The 22,707-nt window shown below is 41.6% G+C and overlaps 2 protein-coding genes across 5 annotated transcripts in view; one reads left to right on the top strand and one right to left on the bottom strand.

Moving 5' to 3' along the window:
- Nucleotides 1–20,320, top strand: part of Aff4 (ALF transcription elongation factor 4) — a 76,140-nt gene extending 55,820 nt beyond the window's left edge. For 3 of the 4 annotated variants that reach the window (XM_052197281.1, XM_052197277.1, XM_052197278.1), the window contains 10 exons: nt 186–274; nt 1,291–1,534; nt 5,418–5,512; nt 6,504–6,567; nt 6,682–6,818; nt 7,039–7,110; nt 8,439–8,532; nt 8,794–8,837; nt 10,868–11,088; nt 14,405–20,320. In XM_052197281.1, coding sequence (XP_052053241.1) covers nt 186–274; nt 1,291–1,534; nt 5,418–5,512; nt 6,504–6,567; nt 6,682–6,818; nt 7,039–7,110; nt 8,439–8,532; nt 8,794–8,837; nt 10,868–11,088; nt 14,405–14,532 — 1,188 coding nt within the window. In that variant the 3' untranslated portion in view covers nt 14,533–20,320. The remainder of the gene's footprint in view (nt 1–185; nt 275–1,290; nt 1,535–5,417; nt 5,513–6,503; nt 6,568–6,681; nt 6,819–7,038; nt 7,111–8,438; nt 8,533–8,793; nt 8,838–10,867; nt 11,089–14,404) is intronic. The other variant, XM_052197279.1, reaches the window with a different exon arrangement.
- Nucleotides 20,321–21,578: 1,258 nt separating this feature from the next.
- Leap2 (liver enriched antimicrobial peptide 2) lies at nt 21,579–22,407 on the bottom strand. The gene is made up of 3 exons (XM_052195965.1): nt 22,351–22,407; nt 21,845–21,981; nt 21,579–21,615 (listed from the first exon to the last, which is right to left on the bottom strand). Exons 1-3 carry the CDS (start codon nt 22,405–22,407, stop codon nt 21,579–21,581), a joined length of 231 nt encoding a protein of 76 aa, XP_052051925.1.
- Nucleotides 22,408–22,707: the final 300 nt, after the last annotated feature.

The raw sequence follows: 22,707 nt of genomic DNA, 5'->3' as shown, positions 1-22,707 counted from the left end.
AAGCTGAATATACAGTTACTTTAGGATCCACCAGTTACAGTCCCAGGTATATATCCAAGAAAGAAATAGAAATATATGTCTACACAAAATTGTTATAGTGCTCACAGCCACATCATATCACACTGTAGGTCTAACATAGGACACCCTTGTCGTGCTTAAGACCTATTGTTTCTGTTTTTGTCCAGAATGACGATGATAACCGAGCCAGTGAGAGCAAAAAACCCAAAACGGAGGACAAGAGCTCATCAGGCCACAAACCATCCAGCAACAGAGAGTACGTCCCCAAGTCATGGTGCATGTCTGTATTGGCTGTGTTATCATTGGTTGTTTGGTACTTCAATGCTTCAGAGTATTCTTTTTAGTTGACTGAATGTCATACACATGTATGCACACGTAGGGAGTAGTAAGAGCTACGCATTTAGCTAATAGAGATGGGAAGCTGTTACTCCTTTTTTTTTTTTTAGTGAGATAAGAATATCTCCTAGTTAGGGTTACTGATGCTGTGATGAAACACCAGGACCAAAAGCAGCTTGGGGAGGAAAGGGTTTATTTGACTTATTCTTCATATCACTTCAACTGTTTATCATTGAAGGAAGCCAGGACAGGGACTCAAGCAAGGCAGACACCTTGAGGTGGAAGTTGATGCAGAGGCTACAGAGACGAGATGCCTACTGGCTTTCTCCTCATGGCTTGCTCAGACTGAGTTCTTATAGAACCCAGGGCCACCAGCCAGGGATGGAGCCACCCACAAGGGCTGGGCCCTCTCCACTGTCAACCACTAATTAAGAAAATACTCTACAGGCTTGCCTGCAAGCCCAATCTTATGGGAGCATTTTCTCACTTGAGGATCCCGTCTCTCAAATGATTCCAGCCTATGTCAAGTTGTTATAAAACCAGCACAGAAGATGAGAGAAGCAAAGCTTCGCTGTTTTCTGGGTAGCTTATCTGCGACTTGAAAGAGACTAGTAACTTGAAAGCATTCATCTTTTCACAATTTATCTATTTACTCAATTGATTCAACCAGCATTTTATTAAGTGTTTATTTTGTGGCAGATTGTTCTAGGCACTGGGCATGATTGTGGAAAAGAGAAAACAGATAAGAGAGGCAGGCAGAGGAAGAGACAGATGCCTACTTGATAGACTTTACAGTCTTTTTGTTTTATAATCAGCATATGGAGAATGTCTTTGCAAATTTGTCCTAAAAGCAGGTGAAAAGAGATGGAAAAATCCATCACTCCTATATCACTCTGTGCAGACATGAGAGCGCTTGGGATTTTTTTTTTTTGGCAGGTCATCTAAGCAGAGTAGTACGAAAGAAAAGGACTTGCTGCCTTCACCAGCTGGGCCCGCTCCTTCAAAAGATTCAAAAACAGAGCATGGCTCTCGGAAGAGGACTGTCAGTCAGTCATCATCCTTAAAGTCCAGCGGTACCAGCAACAAAGAGAACAGTAGCGGCAGCAAGAACAGCTCCTCCTCTGCGGCAAAGCCGAAGAGGGCTGAAGGGAAGGCCTCCAGCAGCACCAGAGAGGCCAAGGTGCGGCGGGGCCTGAGCCTTGAAAGTCACCCTCATGTATCCTGAGAGAAAGGGGCGGGGGGGGGGGGGGGAAGAGAGAGAGAGAGAGAGAGAGAGAGAGAGAGAGAGAGAGAGAGAAAGAAAGAAAGAAAGAAATACTTTGTCTGTCTGAGAAGACATTTTCAGGAGATCTACCTCTCTCTGCCTCCTGAGTGCTGGGTTAAGGTATGCGCCACCACTGCCTGGCAATCCTTTTTTTTTTTTCCTTTCTTCTTCTGACAGGATCTCAGTATGAAACCTAACTTGGATGTGAAAAAAAGGTGAAAAAAACCCTGACTCACCTGTTGCAGCCTCCTAATGACTAGGTCATTCATACACTTTCTGAACTATCCATGGCAGGAGCAAATCCATGACATTACAGGATTTAATATTTAAGTGACAATTAAGAATATATTTTTTAAGCCGGGCAGTGGTGGTGCACACCTTTAATCCCAGCGCTTGGGAGGCAGAGGCAGGTGGATTTCTGAGTTCGAGGCCAGCCTGGTCTACAGAGTGAGTTCCAGGACAGCTAGGGCTATACAGAGAAACCCTGTCTCAAAAAAAAAAAAAAAAAAAAAATCAAAAAAACAAAACAAAAAAACCAAGAATGTAGCTGGGGGGGGGGGGTGGGGGTGGTGGTGGTGGTGGTGGTGGTGGTAGTGGTGGTAGTGGTGGTAGTGGTGGTATATACTTTTAATCCCAGCCCTTGGGAGGCAAAATCAGGAGGATCTATGGGTTCAAGGGCAACTTGGCCTATAGAGTGAGTTTCAGAACAGTCAGGGCTACATAGAGAAAGTCTGCCTAAGTAACATTTTATATATGTGTGTGTGTGTGTGAGTGTACATATATATGGGAATGATATATTTATGTATATGATATATAGTATAATCATATATGTATATATGTATATAAAATTCACTAGATTGTTATTAAGTCAACAAAAGTTTGGAAAATGAAAAATTTTAAAAAGATTTATTTATTATATGTAAGTACACTATAGCTGTCTTCAGACATTCCAGAAGAGGACAGCAGATCTAATTACGGGTGTTTATGAGCCACCATGTGGTTGCTGGGATTTGAACTCAGGACCTTCGGAAGAGCAGTCAGTTCTCTTAACCGCTGAGCCATCTCTCCAGCCCCAAAAATGAATATTCAAGACTGCTACATGCTGTTACAGCCTATTAAATGTGGTTGTTAGAGTTTTTAAGTTTAAGTAAGTCAAATCACAAGCTTTTCAAGCTGAGTTATACAGATAGATTTGCCTCCAAACAAGCAACCTGTGTATTTGGGAAGTTGGGAGCTCACCCAGCAGCGCAGGGCTGGTGTCTGTTGCCAGTCTTCTTCCTTGTCCTCTTCTTACTTGCTTACCGGCTCTTCTGCTGTTTCTCAACCTGTTTGATACAGAATTGGAAGCTTCCATGTTTTTTCTTAAACTGCTGCTTTTTTAAAAGTTGCATTAACTCAGCTCGCAGCTCATCAGCTGTAGATAAGTCACTGTGCTTCTTTATAAAGGAGGCTTCCTTCAATAACTGTCTTCAAAAGCAGGGATTTGTGTCTGTCTTAATGTTTTCTCCAGTGTTTAACTGCCTGAGAAATTAGCAAATACTGTAGGCTCCTATTTTGGATCATACTTGGTATTTAGTGGTTTTTCTTTTGTTTTGCATATAAGATCTTTGGATCTTACTGAGGAGCCCAGGCTGGCTTAGGAGTTGAGATCTTCTTGCCTCCGCCTCCTAAATGCTGGGATTATATACATGTATATGTTCACTTTACCTTTTACTTTACTGATTTTCCTATAGAAAATCTTAGAATGGGTGTCCATATTAGAGTCATTGAATTTTTCCAGAGGAAGTGAAGTTTAAAGAAAGCCTAGTTGGGAGTAGAGCTTAACTGCTGACTCTGTGCTAGCCCTTTGTGTACTTACCAGTCCATTTGCCGATGCTTTTTTTACACTGTATTCAGTATATATGGGGTTAGCTGAAGACATCAGTACGCCTTTTTTGCTGTATAAACGCATACAAGTAGTTCATTGGTATCGGTTAACAAGAAGCAGACAGACACTGGGATGGAAAGAACAAAGCTTCATAGCTTTGCAAATCATATTGGAAGGTCACCTCAGGTGTCTAGGGAGTTTATGGTTGTATTAGTTAGCTAAGGATGCCATGGCATTAGCATATACTTGTAAGCTCAAACAACAGAACCTGATTAGTTCTAGGGGCTAGAAGCCCAGCATCAACGTTTTGAACATTTTCTTCTCAGACCAAGGAAAAAGCTGAAAACCAGTGCCACACTGAAATGCTACAGTTGTGGACTCTCTTAATCCTTCAGGGTATAGTATTGCCTCTGTATCCTAAGGAACAGTCCTTGTATTCAGACTGTTTTGTTTTCCTTTTTAAGTTTTTTTTTTCATTTTAAATTTTGTGCATAAATCTGTATATTTTATGTAGACATGAATATAGTGCCCTTGGAGGCCATAGCCATCAGATACCCCCTGGAGCTGCAGTTACAGGCAGTTATGAGCTGCCTGGATGGCACTCAAGTCTTCTAGATGAGCAAGAAGTGCTCTTAGTCACTGAGCCATCTTTCCAGTCCCTTAGACTACCTTAAAACAACAACAGCAACAACAACAAAATCTAATACTAATACTACTAGTTAGGCTTTAGTAATGAGCCTCTTTTTGTTTTTCTTTTGTTTGCTTTTTGAGACAGGATCTCACTATGTAGCCCAGAACTGAGTGCTGGAATTAGAGGCATGTGCCACTACACCCAGCATCTATTTTCCTGAGTGGTACTGCTCTCGCGCTCTCTCTCTCTCTCTCTCTCTCTCTCTCTCTCTCTCTCTCTCTCTCTCTCTTTCTCTCTCTCTCACTCACTCTCTCTCTCTTTCTCTCTCTCATTCTCTCATTCTCTCTCTCATTCTCTCTCTCATTCTCTCTCTCTCATTCCCTCTCTCTCTCTCTCTCTCTCTCTCTCTCTCGCTCTCGCTCTCTCTCTCTCTCTGTGTGTGTGTGTGTGTGTGCAGGCACTTATGATGCAGTACTACCCCCACTTGTGTTCCCCTGTATGTATGCAGAGGCCAACAGAGGCCTTTGGTATTGTTTCCTATTCAACTTTATCTTCTCTTTTTTAGTTTTCAAGTTTTTTGTTTTTGTTTTGTATTTATGAGTGTTTTGCAGGTATGTGTGATATGTACCACTTGTGTGCCTGGTGCCAGAGGTCAAAAAAGGGTATTGGATCCCTTGAAGTAGAGTTACAGGTGGTTGTGAGACATGATGTGGGTGCTTGGGACCAAACCCAGGTACTGTGCAATAGCAACCAGTGTTCTTAACTGCTGAGCCCTCTCCAGCCCTTTGTCTTATTGAGACGGTGTCTTTCTTTGAACCTGAAGCTCACTATTTCAGCCCTGCTGCTCCCTGCCTGTTTCATCCTCACAACCCTAGTGTTGTTGGAACATGCAGGCATGTCCAGCTCTTATGCAGAGGCTGGGGATTTGAACTCAGGTTCTCTTGCTTCAAAGCATGTGTGTTTGCCCACTCAGCCATCTCCCCAACCAGTACTGCCATTTTGATACTCAGTTCGTATCTTCTGTATGTTTTAACAAGTACCTAGCCTAAGTGTCTTACACACAGTAGACTCTTAATAAGTATAAAAATAAATATTTTGTTTATATGAAATGAACCCAGACTGTTTGGTAATATAAAATGAATTCAGTCTTATGTTGAGTAGAAGCAGTATAAAATTTAAAACAAAGAAATTTGAAGACTGTGGAATTTTGTTTCTGTTTTAGCAGGTTGAAGAAGTGCAATTAGCTTCATTTTTAAATTCCTGACAATTTTCAACTTAGTTGTCTCTATTCTTTTGGTCAGGAGAAGGCTCCAAATAGCTCCTCTAATTGTCCTCCATCTACACCAACTCCTGAGTCTTCAAAACCTCGGAGAACAAAGCTTGCCTTTGATGACAGGTGAGATGAATTTTGTGGGTTTTGGTTTTTGGGGTTTTTTTTTTTTTTTTTTTGAGACAGAATTTTCTATGTAGCCTTGGCTGGCCTGGGGCGCACTATGTAGACCAGGCTGGCCTCAGACTCTTAGAGGTTAGCCTTCTTTAGCCTCCTGCGTGTCTGGATTAAAGGCATGATAGCAGCTGTAAAGAGATAAACTTCCCTTTATGCATTTTAGAAATTCCAGTCAGCATATAATAAACTCACTTAAGTACGCCAGGTCCTATATGATTAATACTTGTATCTGACTTACAGAATATTCAGATTTTAACATGAAAGGCATCTTTAGTCCAGCTACTCTTTTAACAACCAGTGGCTCTCCAGAGTGACAGGAAGGATGTTCGTCCTGGAGCTGTTCCTGTTGTCAGTACCGCTGCTGATAGCAGGGGTCTTCTCAGACAAGCAATGTTACTTTCTCTTGCCTTCTGTTAGAAGGTACTTCTTCCTGTCTGCATCTAATTTATTCATGGTTTAAAATTTTTTTTTGAGTAAACTAATGTTTAACACACTTGATCTGTGTCCTGGAGTAGGAGACTTGCCATAGGAGCCCATAATTTATGGTTTTAATCTAGATACATTTGTTAGGAAATTGAAATGTTTGTTAATAGTTTATTATTGCTTTTTTGGTTGGTTGGTTGGGGGTTTTTTGTTGTTGTTGTTGTTTTCTTGAGGCAGAGTTTCTCTATGTAGCTCTAGCTGTCCTTGGAACTCACTTCACTCTGTAGACCAGGCTGGCCTTGAACTCAGAAATCAGCCTGCCTCTGCCTACCAAGAAATGGGTTTAAAGGTGTGTGCCACCACTGTCTGGCTAGTTTATCATTGTTATAAAATATTTAATAATCATTCACTTTTTGAGAATGTGAAAGCTATAAGATACTAGAAACTAAAACAACTCAGTAATTTTCTTAGGAAATTTTGACCATTTTTATTTACAAAAAAAAATTATATTTTGCAGAAATTATTCAGCAGACCATTATTTACAAGAAGCAAAAAAACTCAAACACAATGCAGATGCTTTGGTATGTAAACATTCTTCCTGGTGTGCTTGCTTCCTCAAGCTGATACTCAGGTTTTGACATGGGTTCCCTTCTGTTTGCAGTGGGTCATTAATCGGTGCTGTTTTTTTTTTTTAGTCTGATAGGTTTGAGAAAGCCGTTTTCTACCTTGATGCTGTAGTGTCTTTCATTGAGTGTGGGAATGCATTAGAGAAGAACGCCCAGGAGTCCAAGTCCCCATTCCCTATGTACTCAGACACAGTGGAGCTCATTAAGTAAGTGCGGACTTGACTTTGGACTATCTTTATCATTATTGTTATTCAGTTTTTTGATTAACTGAATATGGTGAACTGAGAAAATACTTAATCTTCCATTTTTCTTAGGGAGGATTTTTAGTAGGTATTTTATTTAGAGTTGTTATGTTGAGAACATAAGTTCTAAGATCAAGGTGAAATATTCTGTTCTACTTGGTTTGGTTTTTATCTCAACTCATAGATACACTATGAAACTAAAGAATTATTTGGCACCAGATGCTACAGCTGCAGACAAGAGACTCACAGTACTTTGGTAAGTGTTTTGTCTACTAGCCTTTGCTTGGGAGACAGGCAGTTCCTTGATGAATTGTGCTGTGTGTGCTTTTATGAATATTATCCTTGAATCAGTCTTCTACAACCCCTTCACAATCCTTAACAGTCAAATAGGAAATAGTTCAAACCCCAACTGAAAGGTTTTAGTTCCTGTTTCTAATCCAGTGCCCTCTTGATGAACGTGCTGGAGTAGGACCAATGTTAGACCCCTCCATTGAATTTTTTAAAATTGTTTTTAAAGAGCTTTTTAAAGCTCTTCTTTCTATACATGCCCCTTGTCTTAGTTAGGGTTTCCATTGCTGTGAAGAGACACCATGACCAAGACAACTCTTAAAAAGGAAGACATTTAATTGGGGCTGGCTTACACTTATACAGAGGTTCAGTCCATCATCATCATGGCAGGAAGCATGGCAGCAGTGAGGTAACATGGTGCTGGAGAGGGAGCTGAGAGTTCTACATTTAGTTCTTGATTGGAGGCATCCAGAAGGAGACTCTCTTCCCACACTAAGTATAGGACCTCAAAGCCACCCCAACAGTGACACACTTCCTCCAACAAGGCTACAACTCCTAATAGTGTCATTTCCCATGGGCCAAGCATATTCAACCCATTACACCCCTGTTTGGTTTTTCCCAGAGAGGTATCTATCTGTTCACTTGTTTGAGTTGCATACTTGACCAGGCACTGTGTTTACACTAGGAATGCACCTGTGAACTGTCTGATATTACTTTACTCTGTACATTATGGAGTCTAAACTCCAGTAAGAAGAGACAGAAACTAATCAGTCACATGAATATGTAAACAAATTCTGTGAAAGGAAAGAATACTCAGACCAGGCATGGTGGCCCACACTTTTAATTCCAGTACTCAGGAAATAGAGGCAGGTGAATCTCTGAGTTTCAGGTGAGTCTCTGAGTCTCTCAGCCTGCCCTACATATAGAGAGTTTCAGGATATTTAGGAAGATAGAATAGAGAGACCGTGTCTCAAAAAGAATCTTCTACTCTAAGAGTACATGGTTGGGAGATTGAAGACTTGCTCTGGAGGTGACAGCATAGGCAGGGGCAGGATTGTAGGGAAGAATGGGAAACTTGTAAGGAACTGAAAGGCCAGTGAATGCGAAAGTGGCCTTTACTGGGTGTGTGGGCAGGAACAGTAATTGTGTGGACTGAACCTCTTGGTTTTGTTTAAGAGGTAACATTGATGCTGGGCCATGGCTGCTCACATGAAGCCAGCCCTATGTTCCTACACAATGGAAGACTGCTTGTAGAGGTAGCCATGTCTAAATACAGTGCCCTTCTCCATTGCCTAGCCTGAGATGCCAGTCATTGTTGTACCTGAGGCTCTTCAAGCTGAAGAAGGAGAACGCTCTGAAGTACTCCAAGACACTGACTGAGCACCTAAAGGTAAGTATGTATAACCCAGTCCACTGCCTATGAGGCAGAATGTGCAAACCTTCCCATCCCTGTCCCAGAGGTGCTCTCATATGTAAGCACAATGTAACAAGAGAAGAACAAACTAACTGCTGCTTGGAAACTCTCAGATATGTTTGTGCTTTCTTTAGAAAGCCTTCAAATACATATATTGAATTACAATTTTCATAGCTGTAAACAATAGCCATGACTATATATATTGCTCTTAAATAAATTTACTTTTTCTCCATACAGAATTCTTACAGCAATTCTCAAGCACCTTCGCCTGGCTTGGGGAGGTAGGTACAATTTTGTTCTCTGAAATATTTTTGATTAATTTATTCATGGATCAGAGTAGAAATGGACAGCAAAATGGTTGCTACTTTTAAAGTATTACAATCTCTAGTTAGGTATTTTAATTTTTTTTTTTTTTTTGATGTTTGGAATTGAACCCAGAGCGTCTTTTGCATGCTTTCCTACTGTGATTTGCCTCTAGAAAAGTTGTTGTTTTTTTTTTTTTTTTTTTTTTTTTTTTTTTTTTTTTTTGTGGACTTGGTTTTTTTGAGACGGGGTTTCTCTGTGTAGTCCTGGCTGTCCTGGAACTCACTCTGTAGACCAGGCTAGACTCAAACTCAGAAATCTGCCTGCCTCTGCCTCCCAGAGTGCTGGGATTACAGGCGTGCGCCACCACGCCCGGCTAGAAAAGTATCTTTTAATTATTCTTTCCAACTTAATAGTTTTAAATACAAAGAATTTTAGAAAGGTTAGGAAGGAGACATGTCAACAGCTCAGACATCTGAGTTGGCTTTTGGTTGGACTTTCTTTTTCCCTCCTGCCTTTCTGTTCATAGATGCTCTTATATTATCAGGGTCTGTGGGAAGCACCCTTGCCCCGGAGCCATCTTACTAGCCCCCAGATACGTTTTTTCAGGTTGATTTTCATAGTTATTTAGATTTGTTACAATGGTTTTAACTACCCTCAGACCTTTCATTGCTAGAATATAGTAGCTTGGTTTTGATTTATCTTCCATTTCAACCTTAACCTCTTCTTATACCCAAAAGGAGAACAAACACCCTACAAACTTTTCCATTTTCTTTTCCTTTTTTTTTTTTTTTTTTTTTTTGGTTTTTTGTGACAGGGTCTCTCTGTGTAGCCCTGGCTGTCCTGGAACTCACTCTGTAGGCTAGGCTGACTCTTGAACTTAGAAAGCCACCTGCCTCTGCCTCCCAAGTGCTGGGATTAAAGGTGTGTGCCACCACTGCCCAGCTCTTTTTCATTTTCTGAGTCTATCTATGGAGTCTTTTTGTTAATGTGAGTTGACATTCTTTTTATTTCCCTTGTCCACCCATTCTCACGCCTGATGTCAAGCCCAGAGTCTTTTGCATGCTAGCAAGTGCTCTCCCACACTGAGCTGTGTACTTTTTTTTTAAGTCAACCAAAAAGTTTTATTTGGGTTTTCTACAGGTGTATGGATGAGGGGTTACTAACAGTAGCGCAAATGCATGAAAGTCAGCTATGTCATCAAAACCCACTCCAGCAATGGGGTTAGTTCACTCAAGCTGGAAACCAGGAGCACACTGTACAGCCCGCAAGAAGCTCAACTGGTTAGAAAGTTATCTTTTCTGCTTAGATAAGTTGGTCTGAATCTCTTCAAGGCAGCTCAGTTGGTTTCTTCTACTTCCACAAAGCTCAGGTCATTTATAGGGTTTCTTTTTTTTCTTTTGTTTTCTTTTGTTTTCTTTTGTTTTCTTTTCTTTCTTTCTTTCTTTCTTTCTTTCTTTCTTTCTTTCTTTCTTTCTTTCTTTTATATATATATATATTTGCTTTATTTATATTTCAAATGGTATCCACTTTCTGCATTACCCCTCCCTATCCCATCCTCCCTCCCCCTGCTCATATCCCATCCCCCACAATTTCCTGACTTACATTCCCTTATTCTGGGAAATTGAGCCTTCACAGGACCAATGGCCTCTCTTCTCATTGATGTCTGAAATGGTCATCTTCTGCTACATATGTAGCTGGAGTCACGTGTACTCTTTGATTGGTGGTTTAGTCTCTGGGAGCTCTGGGGGTACTGGTTGGTACATATTATTGTTCCTCCTGCAGGGCTGCAAACCTCTTCAGCTCCTTGGATCCTCTCTCTAGCTGCTCCATTGGGGACCCTATGCTCATTCTATTGGTTGGCTGTGAGCCATGGGTGTTTTGATACATTTTCCAATAAGGTTCTTTTGAGATAGGAGCCCAGGGTGAGTTCCATCCTGTAGTATGCTGATTTCATAGTATTCAGTATGTGTGTGTGAATAAGCATCCTGTTTCTCTTTGTGTGTAGCAAAGCTGTTGGGATGCCCTCCCCTGTTTCTCCAAAACTGTCACCAGGCAATTCTGGAAGTTACTCATCTGGTGGAAGTAGTGCCTCAGCAAGTGGTTCTTCAGTGACCATTCCACAGAAAATCCACCAGATGGCAGCAAGCTACGTCCAGGTTACATCCAACTTCCTCTATGCCACAGAAATTTGGGACCAAGCTGAACAGCTTTCCAAAGAACAAAAAGGTTTGTTGGGCACTGGATAAACATTGATAATAGAATAGTTAAAAGAAACGTTTATAACTTAGTTAAGTATGTGGAGACCATTTACTTTATTTTGTGGTTTAAAGGCAATCATAACCAATTTACTAATAACCTCCTTTGCTTAACTGCATACTAAACATGACTAGATGTGGTTAAAATACCCTTGGGCTGTGCATGGCTCCTGGTTAGATTACTTTCCCAGCATGCATTAGGCCCTGGATTTGGCCCCTAATGTTAAGGATGGGGAACAGATGGACCAATGATGGGGAAAGGACATAGACAAACAGTTTCTGTGGTACTGCTGACACAAGTCAAACTAAAAACAGTTCTTGGTGTAAGATATCTCTCTATTCTGGCATGTTTAATGTATCTCAGGGGGCTGTGCCTTGTCTACCATCAGCTGTCCCCTGTAGTCTCAGATACCTTAAACAATACAGCAGTTGGCATTTGACAGATGGCTCAGTGGGTAAGCCTGAGTCCAAGCCCCAGGACCTGCTGGGTGGAAGGTGAGAAGAGAGTCCACAGAGTTTTTCTCTGACTCAACACAAGTACACTGTGACACATCCACAGACAGATAAATATAAGAGAGAGAAACCATTAAAAAATACAGCAGTTGGATTTGTTTTATATAGTATTCAAGCAAGGTCTAAATGCTGCATTTTGTAAGTGTCTTGAGTAGCTCTCCCCCTTATTTGGCGATGTTGTGAAGAAACTGAATCACAGATGATGTCATTCTGCATAGTTCTTCTTCATGCTGCCATTACATTTGTTATTTTATCTTTCTTAGCTCCTTTCTGTTGATTAGATTCAAGTTTAATATTTAGATACAAAGCTGTAGGTGGTTCATCTTATTAGGATACACCTAGTTAACTAAGGTGTTATGTTAGTCTTCTGTTGCTGTGAACAGATACCATGACTACTGAAACTCTTATTAATGAAACCATTTGATTGGGACTGGCTTACAGTTCAGAGGTTCAGTCAGTTTTCATGACAGGAAGCATGGTGGCACACAAGCTGACATGGTGTTGGAGAAGTAGCTGAGAGTTCTACATCTGGTTCTGTAGGCAGCAGAAAGAAACAGTGATGCCACTAGGCCTGGCTTGGCCTTCTGAAACCTCCAAGCCTGACCACATGGATAGACTTCCTCCAAGAGACCACATTTACTCCACCAAGACCACACCTCCTGACATACTCATTATGGGCTTATGGAATCCATTTTCAAACCACCACAGGTATTTACCCTGTGTTGATATTAAGATTCATCAGACCTGAGCCAGTTGGTGGTAGCACATGCCTTTAATCCCAGCACTTGGGAGACCAAAGGCAGGTAGATCTCTGAGTTCAAGGCCAGTCTGGTCTAAGAGCAAGTTCCAGGATAGCTAAGGCCATTACAAAAAGAAACCTTATCTCAAAAAACCCCAAATAAGTAAATAGGTAAGTAAATAAATAAATAAATAATCATCAGACTGAGCATGGTGAAGTAGAAGTAGGCCTATCGTCTCAGAAGAATTCCAAGTTGGAAACCAGTCTGAACTACATTGCAAGACACTGTCTTTAAAAAAAAATTTTTTTTTAATTTTTAAAAATTCAAAAATTTAGATCATTATGTGGTGTCACTTTGATGAGCATGATATAACATTTCCTTTTAAACTTTAACTTTCACCTTTTGACATCCATGATGACTATTGCCTAGGTCCATTATTAGGAAATAAAATTCATTATATCCCAGGCATATGGTGCCTGCCTTTAGGCTTAGATTTTTTCAAAACCTCCTTTAATAAGGGTTCTCAAACATTTCAACCCGTCTTCTAGCCCACCGTCCAAAGGTGGGGGAGAAAAGATGGAAAATAGGACAAGGGGATGAGAACCTGTTTGGTAGTGATTCTTTGGGGCAGTTCCAATCTCTGTTATCAGGATGCCAGCCCCCCAGTTCAGTGGTGTCAGGATAACAGCAGTCCAGTTCAGAAGTGTCACCAAACGGCCGTGTAGGCACGATCCAGCAAAAACTGCCAGGCCCCTGCCAAATCAGCATGAGTTAGCTGGAGTGACCAGGACCCTTAGGAATGCCAGGAGTTCTCTACCATGCCTCACACATTGAAGTGAAGATTAGTAAAGATGAGAGACAAAGAGTTACACAGCTATCTCTGCAAGCTCCCCATCACTGTCGATTGAGTCCTACTTCCATTCTCGCCAGACATCATGTGAGTCTGCATCATATGACACAACCAGAAAATTGCACTTCCTCTGCCTGTAATTCCAGGAATCAGGAGCCCAAGGTGTGAGGATCAAGAGTTTGAGGTCATCATTGGGAGTTCACACAACCTGAGCTGTGTGAAACCCTACTCAGGGAGGGAGGGAGCAAAGAAACCAGCAGCAGTGTTTTCTTCTGGCGTCCTTTTGCATTTATTAGTTGGGATTTCTGTACAGACATTTAACCTTAAGTGTCTGATCATTTTTTGCCTTATTTGATTATTGGGTAGTCTTTAACAATCCTTTTTTCCTGCATGGCTAAAAGCTTTCTTTTCAGAGAAGTATCCAAATACTCCATCCCTGTCTGCTCCCAAAACCACACTGGAGTCAAATCGAGGACATTGTTCGCTCTTCCCATTTCCACCATCCTGATACAGAGCCTCAGCTGCTCACTGAAGAAGAACCTCTTTGTTTCTGTCCTTTCACTTCTTAAACTTCTGCTAAATAGAAGAGATTTATTGGTGGTTCAAGGCATCTGATAATAGCAGAATGGTTTGTTACAGACTTTCATGGAGTTATACAGGGTGTAGTGTGGGAACACACAAACACTATTTCCTGTTTTCTTTTAATGATTTATTTATTCTGTTTTATGTGTGGTGGTGTTTTTGCCTGCATGTCTTGTCTGAGGGCATCATATGCCCTGGAACTGGAGTTAGTTATAGACAATTGTGAGCTGCTATGTGGGTGCTGGGAATTGAACCTAGGTCCCCTGGAAGAGCAGCCAGTGCTCTTAACCCCCGAGCCTTCTCTCCAGCCTTACTACTTACTTCTTGCACAGAAATAACACATAGAGAGTGCTTTTGAGTAATTCAGTGGGGTGCTTGCTGCACATGTGACAATGGGACTCCATTTGTTACGGTGTAGTAGCGGTTGACTATTTTCATCAGTAATACTCACCTGGAATTCATTACCATGCATTCTGTTTAAAATGTATTACTTCCTAAACCTGAGACCTAAACCTGTAGAAGCCTTTAGTGTGGGAGACTGCTATTTTACAGTAAATCAGTGATGAATGTGTGATACTTAATGAATGTTTTTAATTTTCTAGAATTCTTTGCTGAACTGGACAAAGTGATGGGCCCTCTCATCTTTAATGCAAGCATCATGACAGATCTGGCTCGTTACACCCGGCAGGGACTGCATTGGCTTCGGCAGGATGCCAAGCTGATATCTTGAACTGAACATACTCTCGTTGCCTCTGATTTTTTTCCACAACACTGTGTCACATCACAAAGGAAAACTGCCATAACACACCACCTAGTCGACACTAAGAATGAGGAATGGTTTTCTCCTCTTTGGTTTATGTTATTGTTTCTATAACCCAAAGCTATCATATCAATTGACCCTTTGAATATTTCCAATGTGACAATTATTTAAATGCTTCTAAACCTGCAGTACATCAGCAAGATGGTTTTAGTAATTGGAATTCCACTTGCAATTCATAAATAATCAAGTAAAATTCTATTTATTTTCATTTTATTCAAGTTCCCAGATTGGAGCTTGTTTAAAGCTTAGTATTTCTGCCTATAAATTTATTCTGTTGAATATTTAGCATAAATTTAATGTAGGCATTTTATTTATATATTTTGGGAGCTGTGTTACTTAATGTCTTCTAAGATAAGAGTTCGCTTGTCCAAGACAGGACTTGTTTCTTTCTACAGTTACTCACCTATGTTCTTTCAAGTCTTACTACAGTTTTATTATTGTAGGATTTTTGCTTCGTATTTGGGATGCTCTTCCACATGTGAAAAGTCATTTGAGCATGAGAGGATGGCATTCTATGTGGGTGCAGAAATGGAGTGGGTCTGGTTTGGTATGCATTATTTCAAAACTGTGAATGTGTGTTAGTAACACTAGCAATCGCAAGGTGACTACATTGCATCTAATGCATTACAAAAAAGCAGATAGATTTTCTGGGGAAGCACATGATACTGAATGGCTTCATAAAGGACAATCTTAAACTATGAGTTTATTAAAACCTTATATACTTTTTTTGTTTTACTCATTTAACACTTGACTGAAACAGAGCAAGTTACTCCTAAAAACAGTGATCCAGTTTCTGAAGGCTGCAGCCTGTATTCATTGATAATGTTTGAAGGTTAAAGTCTGTGGATTTCCCCTATGGTGGAGAGATTGTGATGGCAGATATGACAGTTCAGTAACTGGAGCTTGAAAAGAGGTGTCCCAATGTCTAATGTGGAGATAATGAATTTCTCTTTCCAAAGATCCTCATCAATGATTTATGCTTTTGAGAGGATCAGAAAACTCACAGTAGCAGCTGGGCATGGTTGTGTATATCTGTAATCCCAGCAGAGGCTGGGCATGGTCGTGTATATCTGTAATCCCAGCACTGGGAAGTGATGACAGGAGGACAGTCAGGAGGTCAGAGTTATCCTCAAGCTACATAAAGCTAGACAGTGAGTTTGGAGCTAGCCTGAGCTACACGATCCCCTGTCACATTAAAGAAAGAAAATTTATACTAGAAAAAGTACCTAACTTGGCTCAAAGTGAGCTTTCTTGGAAAGGGGGAAATAATAGGGTTAGTGCTTAGGAAGCCAGCTCTGTAACTATTCCTTATCAAACTACTGTTCCCGACCAGGTGCGTACAGCAGGGAAGGGCAAGGACTGTCCCTTCCTCTATACTTCTTTTTAGTGACCCCGTCATGTCTGGTGTGCCTTAAATCTTAACTTTAAATGATAACTCTGTGGATTGTTTACAGATAAAGTTTTATGCTGGGACCAGATTAGCCATGCATGGTTGGTCCTCTACAATAATAATTTCAAATTCTCTTTGATTTTAAATCTTCCTTTAGTCACAAGATAGATTCTTTCAGAAAAGCTAGTACTTTGGTACCTGACTTAGTGTAATCAATTGGGTATAATGCTGCTTCAAAAAATGGCTTTTCCTTCTCATTCCAAAATCCATCCAATTAGGGAGAGAAATCCCCTATTAGCATATGATTGTTCAGACTTGAATGGAAAGGGGGGAAGAAGGATAGAAACTCTTCATGAAGCGGTGTTGCAGATCCTCTCTGACTCTCCTTCACTACCTATTTTTGAAGATAGTGAACTTCGTCCTGCAGTCCCAAATCTATAGAGCTTAACTGCTTTGTGTCTCATTATTTTTACTTAGCGTTGAGGGTTGATATCTATAGCTTATGCTGAATTTAACATTTTTCCCTTGGAGAAATTGCCTCTGTACCTTTCTAGTTTAATTGTAGTGTATTTAAGGACTACTTCAGAGGCCATCGGTTCCTCTCGTGTGCTAGTAACCTCCATGGTTGTGTGTCCTGTCCTTGCCTCTTCTCTCTCACTCTGGCTCCTTCATTTTAGGGAGGCCTTAGAAGTAGAACGAGCCCCCTCTCCCTCCCTGCGCTTTCAGCTTCCAGCAGCTGCAGGGCCGGGACCCTGCTTTCCAGCTCTGGTCTGTGTGCAACACACTCTAGAGTGCTCTGATGTCATGCTAAAGCAGAGTTTCCTACGTGTTTATGGTGCTGCTTTAAGATGTTTTCCCTTTAAAACTGTCAGTTCTTGGAGAATGAAACTATTAAACCGTTCATTGTGGAGGATTTTCCTCACTAGGTAGAAATGGGCAATGGATCAAAATCTGATCCTAAGTGATTACATTTTTGACGTCATAGTGTGTGAGAATACGCTGTGTGTCTTGTCAGATGTTTTGTCAGTCATGTCCAGCACATACCTTGGACTCCTTTACAAGTGACCATCCCTCCCTCAGTAGGTGCCCTCAGTGTTCTTTAGCCATTTAAAGCTGATTTGACAAGTGGCTACAAACTTAGTCTGAAACTTTTACTCACTGTATAGTTAGGAATAGAAATAACAACTATCCTTAATGCTCAGTTCACTGCTCTTAAGATCACATTTCTATGCCAGGAGGCAGCAGCATGCACCCCTGGACTCTGGACAGGCACCTCACACGATCACAGTGATGCAACTGTCACAGTAGTCCTGCCAGGGAGAGGCTGGGCTGTGGGGAGCACTCCCCTCCAGGCCTTCAAGACTACACAGCCTAACCCACGTCCCATTCTGGCTGGAGAGCACCCAGCCCTTTCCTTGCTCAGTGACACCTTTTTCTGGGCAAGAAGTTATGAAGTCACTTTATTATCAGTTAAGTGCTTCAAATAAAATCACAGATATAGCTGCTGAAGGGAGAAGATTGACCACTACTGATTTAATTCTCCAATATAAAAGCAATTCAGAATAATGTGTGCACGCGTCCACAGTTGCTGTTTTTTCTGGGAAGCTCTTGCACTAGGGATTTATAGGCATCTGGGTTGCACTTTGAATGACACACTTGTGGCTTTAGAGTAGCTGTTGTTCTTTTGTTTTGTTTTGTTTTAAAATTGTTCTTTGTTTCTTTTCTTTAAAGGTTTAATTAGCTAGATTTGAGAGTATCATTTGTATTTAACAGCTGAAACTTTGGTACATTGACGTCTAAGGAATGAGCTTGCATTGTGTAGCCAGGGCCTACAAAGGCTCTTGTCAGGAATACAAGCACCGCCTGGGGCTGGTGCTCAGAGGAGTTTTAGTGCAACCAGTGATAGCTCCATTGGGCGATGCCTGGCTCAGTAGAGAAGGGGATGCTGTACACTCTTCTAGGTATGAAGGTATGCGACTTTGGATCTTAAAAATTATGTACACATACACACTTTATATATATGTACGTATGTATGTATGAAAACATGGAATTAGTTTGTCAAAAATGTGTGTGTTTAGTATTTTAGCTTAGTGCAACTATTTCCACATTATTTATTAAATTGATCTAAGACACTTTGTTCTTGGCTCCTTGAATGTTTACGTTCAAGGATGCAATGTGTGTTCCTTTAGATTGTTAAAGCTTAATTACTATGATTTGTAGTAAATTAACTTTTGAAATATATTTGAGCCCTTCTGTAGTATAATAGGGCTCTTACAGGGTGGGAAAGATTTTAATTTTCCAATAGCTAATTGAACAAAATGGCTTCGTTGTATATTTTGATTTATAGGAGTCTATAGGTGTCTGGGTCCCAAGGCCATCTACTGAGGAGGACTGTTTTAGGCGGGTGGGATGGTGTGTAGATTATGCCTAAGTGACTTGGAAAACCAGAGTACCTTGTTCAAATCCAGACTCCTGTAACTCATTCCTCTAGAATGTGGAGCACAAATCCATCCAGCTTCACATTGCAATTAGAGAGGCAGATTTCTTTTCCAGTACTATTGTACACCTAGTGATGCTATGAGTAAAATCAGTAGAAAAACTGCTGAATGAAGGTCTGGGGAGATGCACTGAGGAAGTCAGCTGTCACATTTGTAGATGTACCTTTCCCATGCCTTCCAGTGGAGGCGTTGAGCTGCGAGGAACATGCTTAAGGTCAGAGGAGGCCAGGAGTGCGGGCGCATGCCGAGGCAAAGGTCAGCCTTTGCTAGCTAGCGAGCCCGGGATACTGAGACCCACTCTCCACATTGGTGAGCCAGTGTGGTAGTGCATGCTTTCATTCTAGTGCTTGGATTGTCAGTTTGAGACCAGCATGCACTGCACAGAGAGACCGTGGAGAAAAGCAAAGTGGAGTAAGAGGAGGCTGTTCCGCAGAACTCCTGTTTACATGAACCCCGTGGGTAATTAAAAAGAACTACAGTGTCCAGAGCCGGGGGATAGAAAAGAAGCTACACTTGTCTTGTAAATGGTATTTAGAACAAGGTGTTCAGGTGAAGTCTCAACTAGTCAGAGGTTTCAGCGGCTTACATTGCTAATATTTAAGAAGTTGATTTTCAGGACTGCCTGCATGTGCCTCTCTCTCTTCTTGCTGCCCTTGTTCAGCTCAGCAGAAACTATCATCCTAGCAGAAACCATCATCCTAGCAGAAACCATCATCCTTAAACATGGAGAGAGCTCTCAGATGAGCGTGGACAAGCTCCCACCCAGAAATCCTAATAATATTTGGTTTTGACTGTGCTGCTTCTGTGTTAGGTTTCTTCTCAGCTTTTAGCCACTGGGGTTTTCTGCCTGTTCTGTACCTCTCTGGAAGATGTCAGTTTGGAAGCTCTGCCTTTCACCCACTGCCACAGCGTCCATGTGGCCAATCTGGCTGCCCAGAGGTGTCCCCATTGTGCTCACACCTGGCACAGCCCTGGCATGAGCATTCGACAGTATGTGGGTGAGGGTAGGGTGGGGCTAGCCAACAGCCCTGGCTCAATTGGCAGGGCCTGCAAAGGCCCCACTAAGGGCCAGACAATAGGTTGGTAAGCACAGTTAGGGAAATTTCTACCTAGCCTCCGTTTTGAATGATTCTGAGAAATTTTATATATGGAGGATGGAAATGCTTATATATTTATTGAAGATCTTTTTATTTGAAATTAAAATCATTTGGTAAATAATGGTTTGATATTTGGGGAGGGTTTTGGAGGGGAAGTAACACGGTTGATAAAGTACGGGCCTGATGACTCTTCTGAAAGGTGCTGTTGCTGATAGGAGAGAGGCCTTTATCTTGTACATGATCCAATCTTTGTCTTATGTTTCTTTTATCCAAAATATCTAGGCATCTGACACTTTCAACCAAAATTTCAATTCTATACTGTGATTTTTATTTGTTGCAATACATTAAATTTCAGAGGTACTTTGGGGCTCAAAAGCTAGGATTTCTAAGTCAGTATGTGCATTTCACATAATAAGCTGTTAATGGTGAGCAAAGTATTATATACTAACTAGATTTTCCACATCTGTATAGTATATTATATGTATTTTGTGGTATTGAGATTATAGAAAGTTTAGAGTGTCAAACATGCGTTTAATGTGTATTTTTAAACAAATTTATGGCAATTAAAATATTTGGAGACAAGGGTATCACATTTCAATTTGTAAAACTCTTTTTAACTCTACTGTGTCATTACGATGCTTTGTATAATGCCAAACCATAGCTGGAGAAACTAAGTTTAATAAATATCAGCTAGCTTTTCTGTATAACGTTTACATGCACTGTGCCCTCGCTTCTTCAGCTCCTGCCGTGATCTTTTGTGTAGTTGTTCTTTGTGTCTTTAGGATCCAGTCTGACTGTGCAAAGGTCTGGTCCCACCAGCACAGGTCTCTGTTTTTGGTTACAGAAATTTTGGACTCAGAACTGGAGAGATGGCTTAGAAGTTAAGGCCTGCTCTCCAGAGGTCCCATATTCAAGTCTCAGCACTCACATGGTGGCTCTCAGCTGTCTGAGTACAATTCCCCAGGACTCAACACCCTTACCCAGACATGAATACAGACAAAACACCAATGCACATAAAATACATTTTTAAAAAAATTTTGGGCGCATGGTCATGGGTCCATGTCTGTGAACCTCAGTTGTCCTGCACCAACAGACATCTTCAATCTTGATGCTCTTAAGACATAAATTAGTATTTATTTTTACTATTTCTTTATTGGTTCTTTTTGTTTTTGTTTTTTCTGAGACAGGATTTCATTATGTAGCCCTGGCTAGCCTGGAACTCACTGTATACACCTGGCTGTCCTTGAACCTACGGAGATCAGCCTGACTCTGCCTCCACTTCCCTGATACTGGGATTAGGCATGTGCCACCATGCCTGGCTTATTAAGTCAGACCATTTGGGGGGGAGGGTTGTATTTCATTCTCATAAAGCTATAGACAGACTTTCACACATCCTCAATGTGGCACGTGCCAGCCTAAAGAGTTCTTTGCAAAGATCTACGATGACTTCTCACCAGGCGGTGGTGGCGCAGGCCTTTAATCCCAGCATTTGGGAGGCAGAGGCAGGAGGATTTCTGAGTTCGAGGACAGCCTGGTCTACAGAGTGAGTTCCAGGACACCCAGGGCTACACAGAGAAACCCTGTCTCAGAGAACAAAAAACCAAAACAAACAACAAAAGAGCCGTGACTTCTGCTCTGCTGAGACTCTAGCATGCCACCTCTAGCATGAGACTCTGCAGACTGGGTGCTCGCCCAGTGGAGTGACTCAGTCAAGTGTCAATTCCAGACTGCCAGAACTTAGATTTGAGACTTTTAATAGCATTTATAAAAAAATAAACTCTGACAAAGTTAACGTTTATGTACAGATCAACAACATTCTAATAAGAAATGGAGACCAGTTTAAAGCAAATATCTGTCTTTAAATATTAAAAACACAAGATTGCTTCATTTAAGTATCTCCAACCAAAATGTAGTTAACAATATTCCATAGAACGGAGCACTGTTGGAGGTGACTCTCCCTCAGCATGAACATCACTCCTGGGCCACACTTAGGGAACACCGTCTTTTTCTAGCAGGGGGAGAAAAAGATTAAGTGATTAAGATTGGATGTAGAGCTAAGGAATCCAGGACACCTCTGTGCCTCCACTGTTCCTTGTTTCATCTGTCCAGGGTTATGGTTCTTGGCTGTCAAGGAACTCCCCCCCCCCCCCCTCAGCTTTACCCTTGGATCTCTGTTTTCTGATTTCATCTCAACCAGCTTCCCAGTGCTCTCTGGTCCACCCTGCACCCAGGTTTACCTGCATAATTTTGTGATGCACTCCGAATCATCCCGGCATGAGGCACCAATGGGTCTGAGGGAAACCCCTCTCCAAAATGGGGTCATTCTCCGGGATCTCTTTGCAGAACTCAGTTCTGGTACTGGGGAGCTATTGACCTGTAGAGCAAAGGCATACTCACTTTAGCCGAGGAGACACCCCCTCTGCTGCACCCACAGAAGAAGGGCCCTTTCCAGGTTGCAGGAGATTGAACTGCATTTCTTTTTCTTTTCTTTTTTCTTTTTTCTTTTTCCTTTTTGGTTTTTCGAGACAGGGTTTCTCTGTATAGCCCTGGCTGTCCTAGAACTTACTCTGTAGACCAGGCTGGCCTCGAACTCAGAAATCCGCCTGCCTCTGCCTCCCAAGCACTGGGATTAAAGTCATGCATTACCACTGCCCGACTTGAACTGCATTTCTAAGGACTGAGTCTGACTTTGAATTCTACACCACTTCCAAGCCCAGCATACATGTGTGTTTGCCTTTCTTACCTGGCTCAGCAGCAGCAAGCAAGTCAGAAGCACTGCAAAGAGTTTTAGCTGTAGCATCTTGGCAAAAGGCAGGTGTTGGAGCCTGAGAGCCAGGGGGCAGTTCCCGGTTCCTTTTATAGACCGACACCGGTCTGCCTTTCTCATGGGTGCCAGCTGAGATGGGGCAAAGTTTGTTTGTAATCAGGATCAATGTAATGAGTTAATGTGTACCCAGGGCAGGTCCTCAAGGACTCCACTGCAGGCACACTGTGCCTGCTGCTTCCTCATGGACTTTGATGGTGTTGATGGTGTTGCTGGTCTGGACCCTTACACCCATCTTATCAGAAACCAGCGTTGTCCCACCTCGCCTCTGAGAGC

Source organism: Apodemus sylvaticus, chromosome 10 (genome assembly GCF_947179515.1).
Source record: "Apodemus sylvaticus chromosome 10, mApoSyl1.1, whole genome shotgun sequence".
Classification (NCBI taxonomy): domain Eukaryota; kingdom Metazoa; phylum Chordata; class Mammalia; order Rodentia; family Muridae; genus Apodemus; species Apodemus sylvaticus.
Note: the sequence above shows the minus strand (reverse complement) of the source record. Positions and strands in the feature narration are given on the sequence as shown.

Coding starts and splice junctions, on each gene's coding strand:
- Leap2 (XM_052195965.1), bottom strand. CDS start 22,407: ATGCTACAGCTAAAACTCTTTGCAGTGCTTCTGACTTGCTTGCTGCTG. Junction 21,982..22,350: donor GCTTGCTGCTGCTGAGCCAG/GTAAGAAAGGCA, acceptor TTTGCTCTACAG/GTCAATAGCTCCCCAGTACC. Junction 21,616..21,844: donor TGCATCACAAAATTATGCAG/GTAAACCTGGGT, acceptor TCCCCCTGCTAG/AAAAAGACGGTGTTCCCTAA.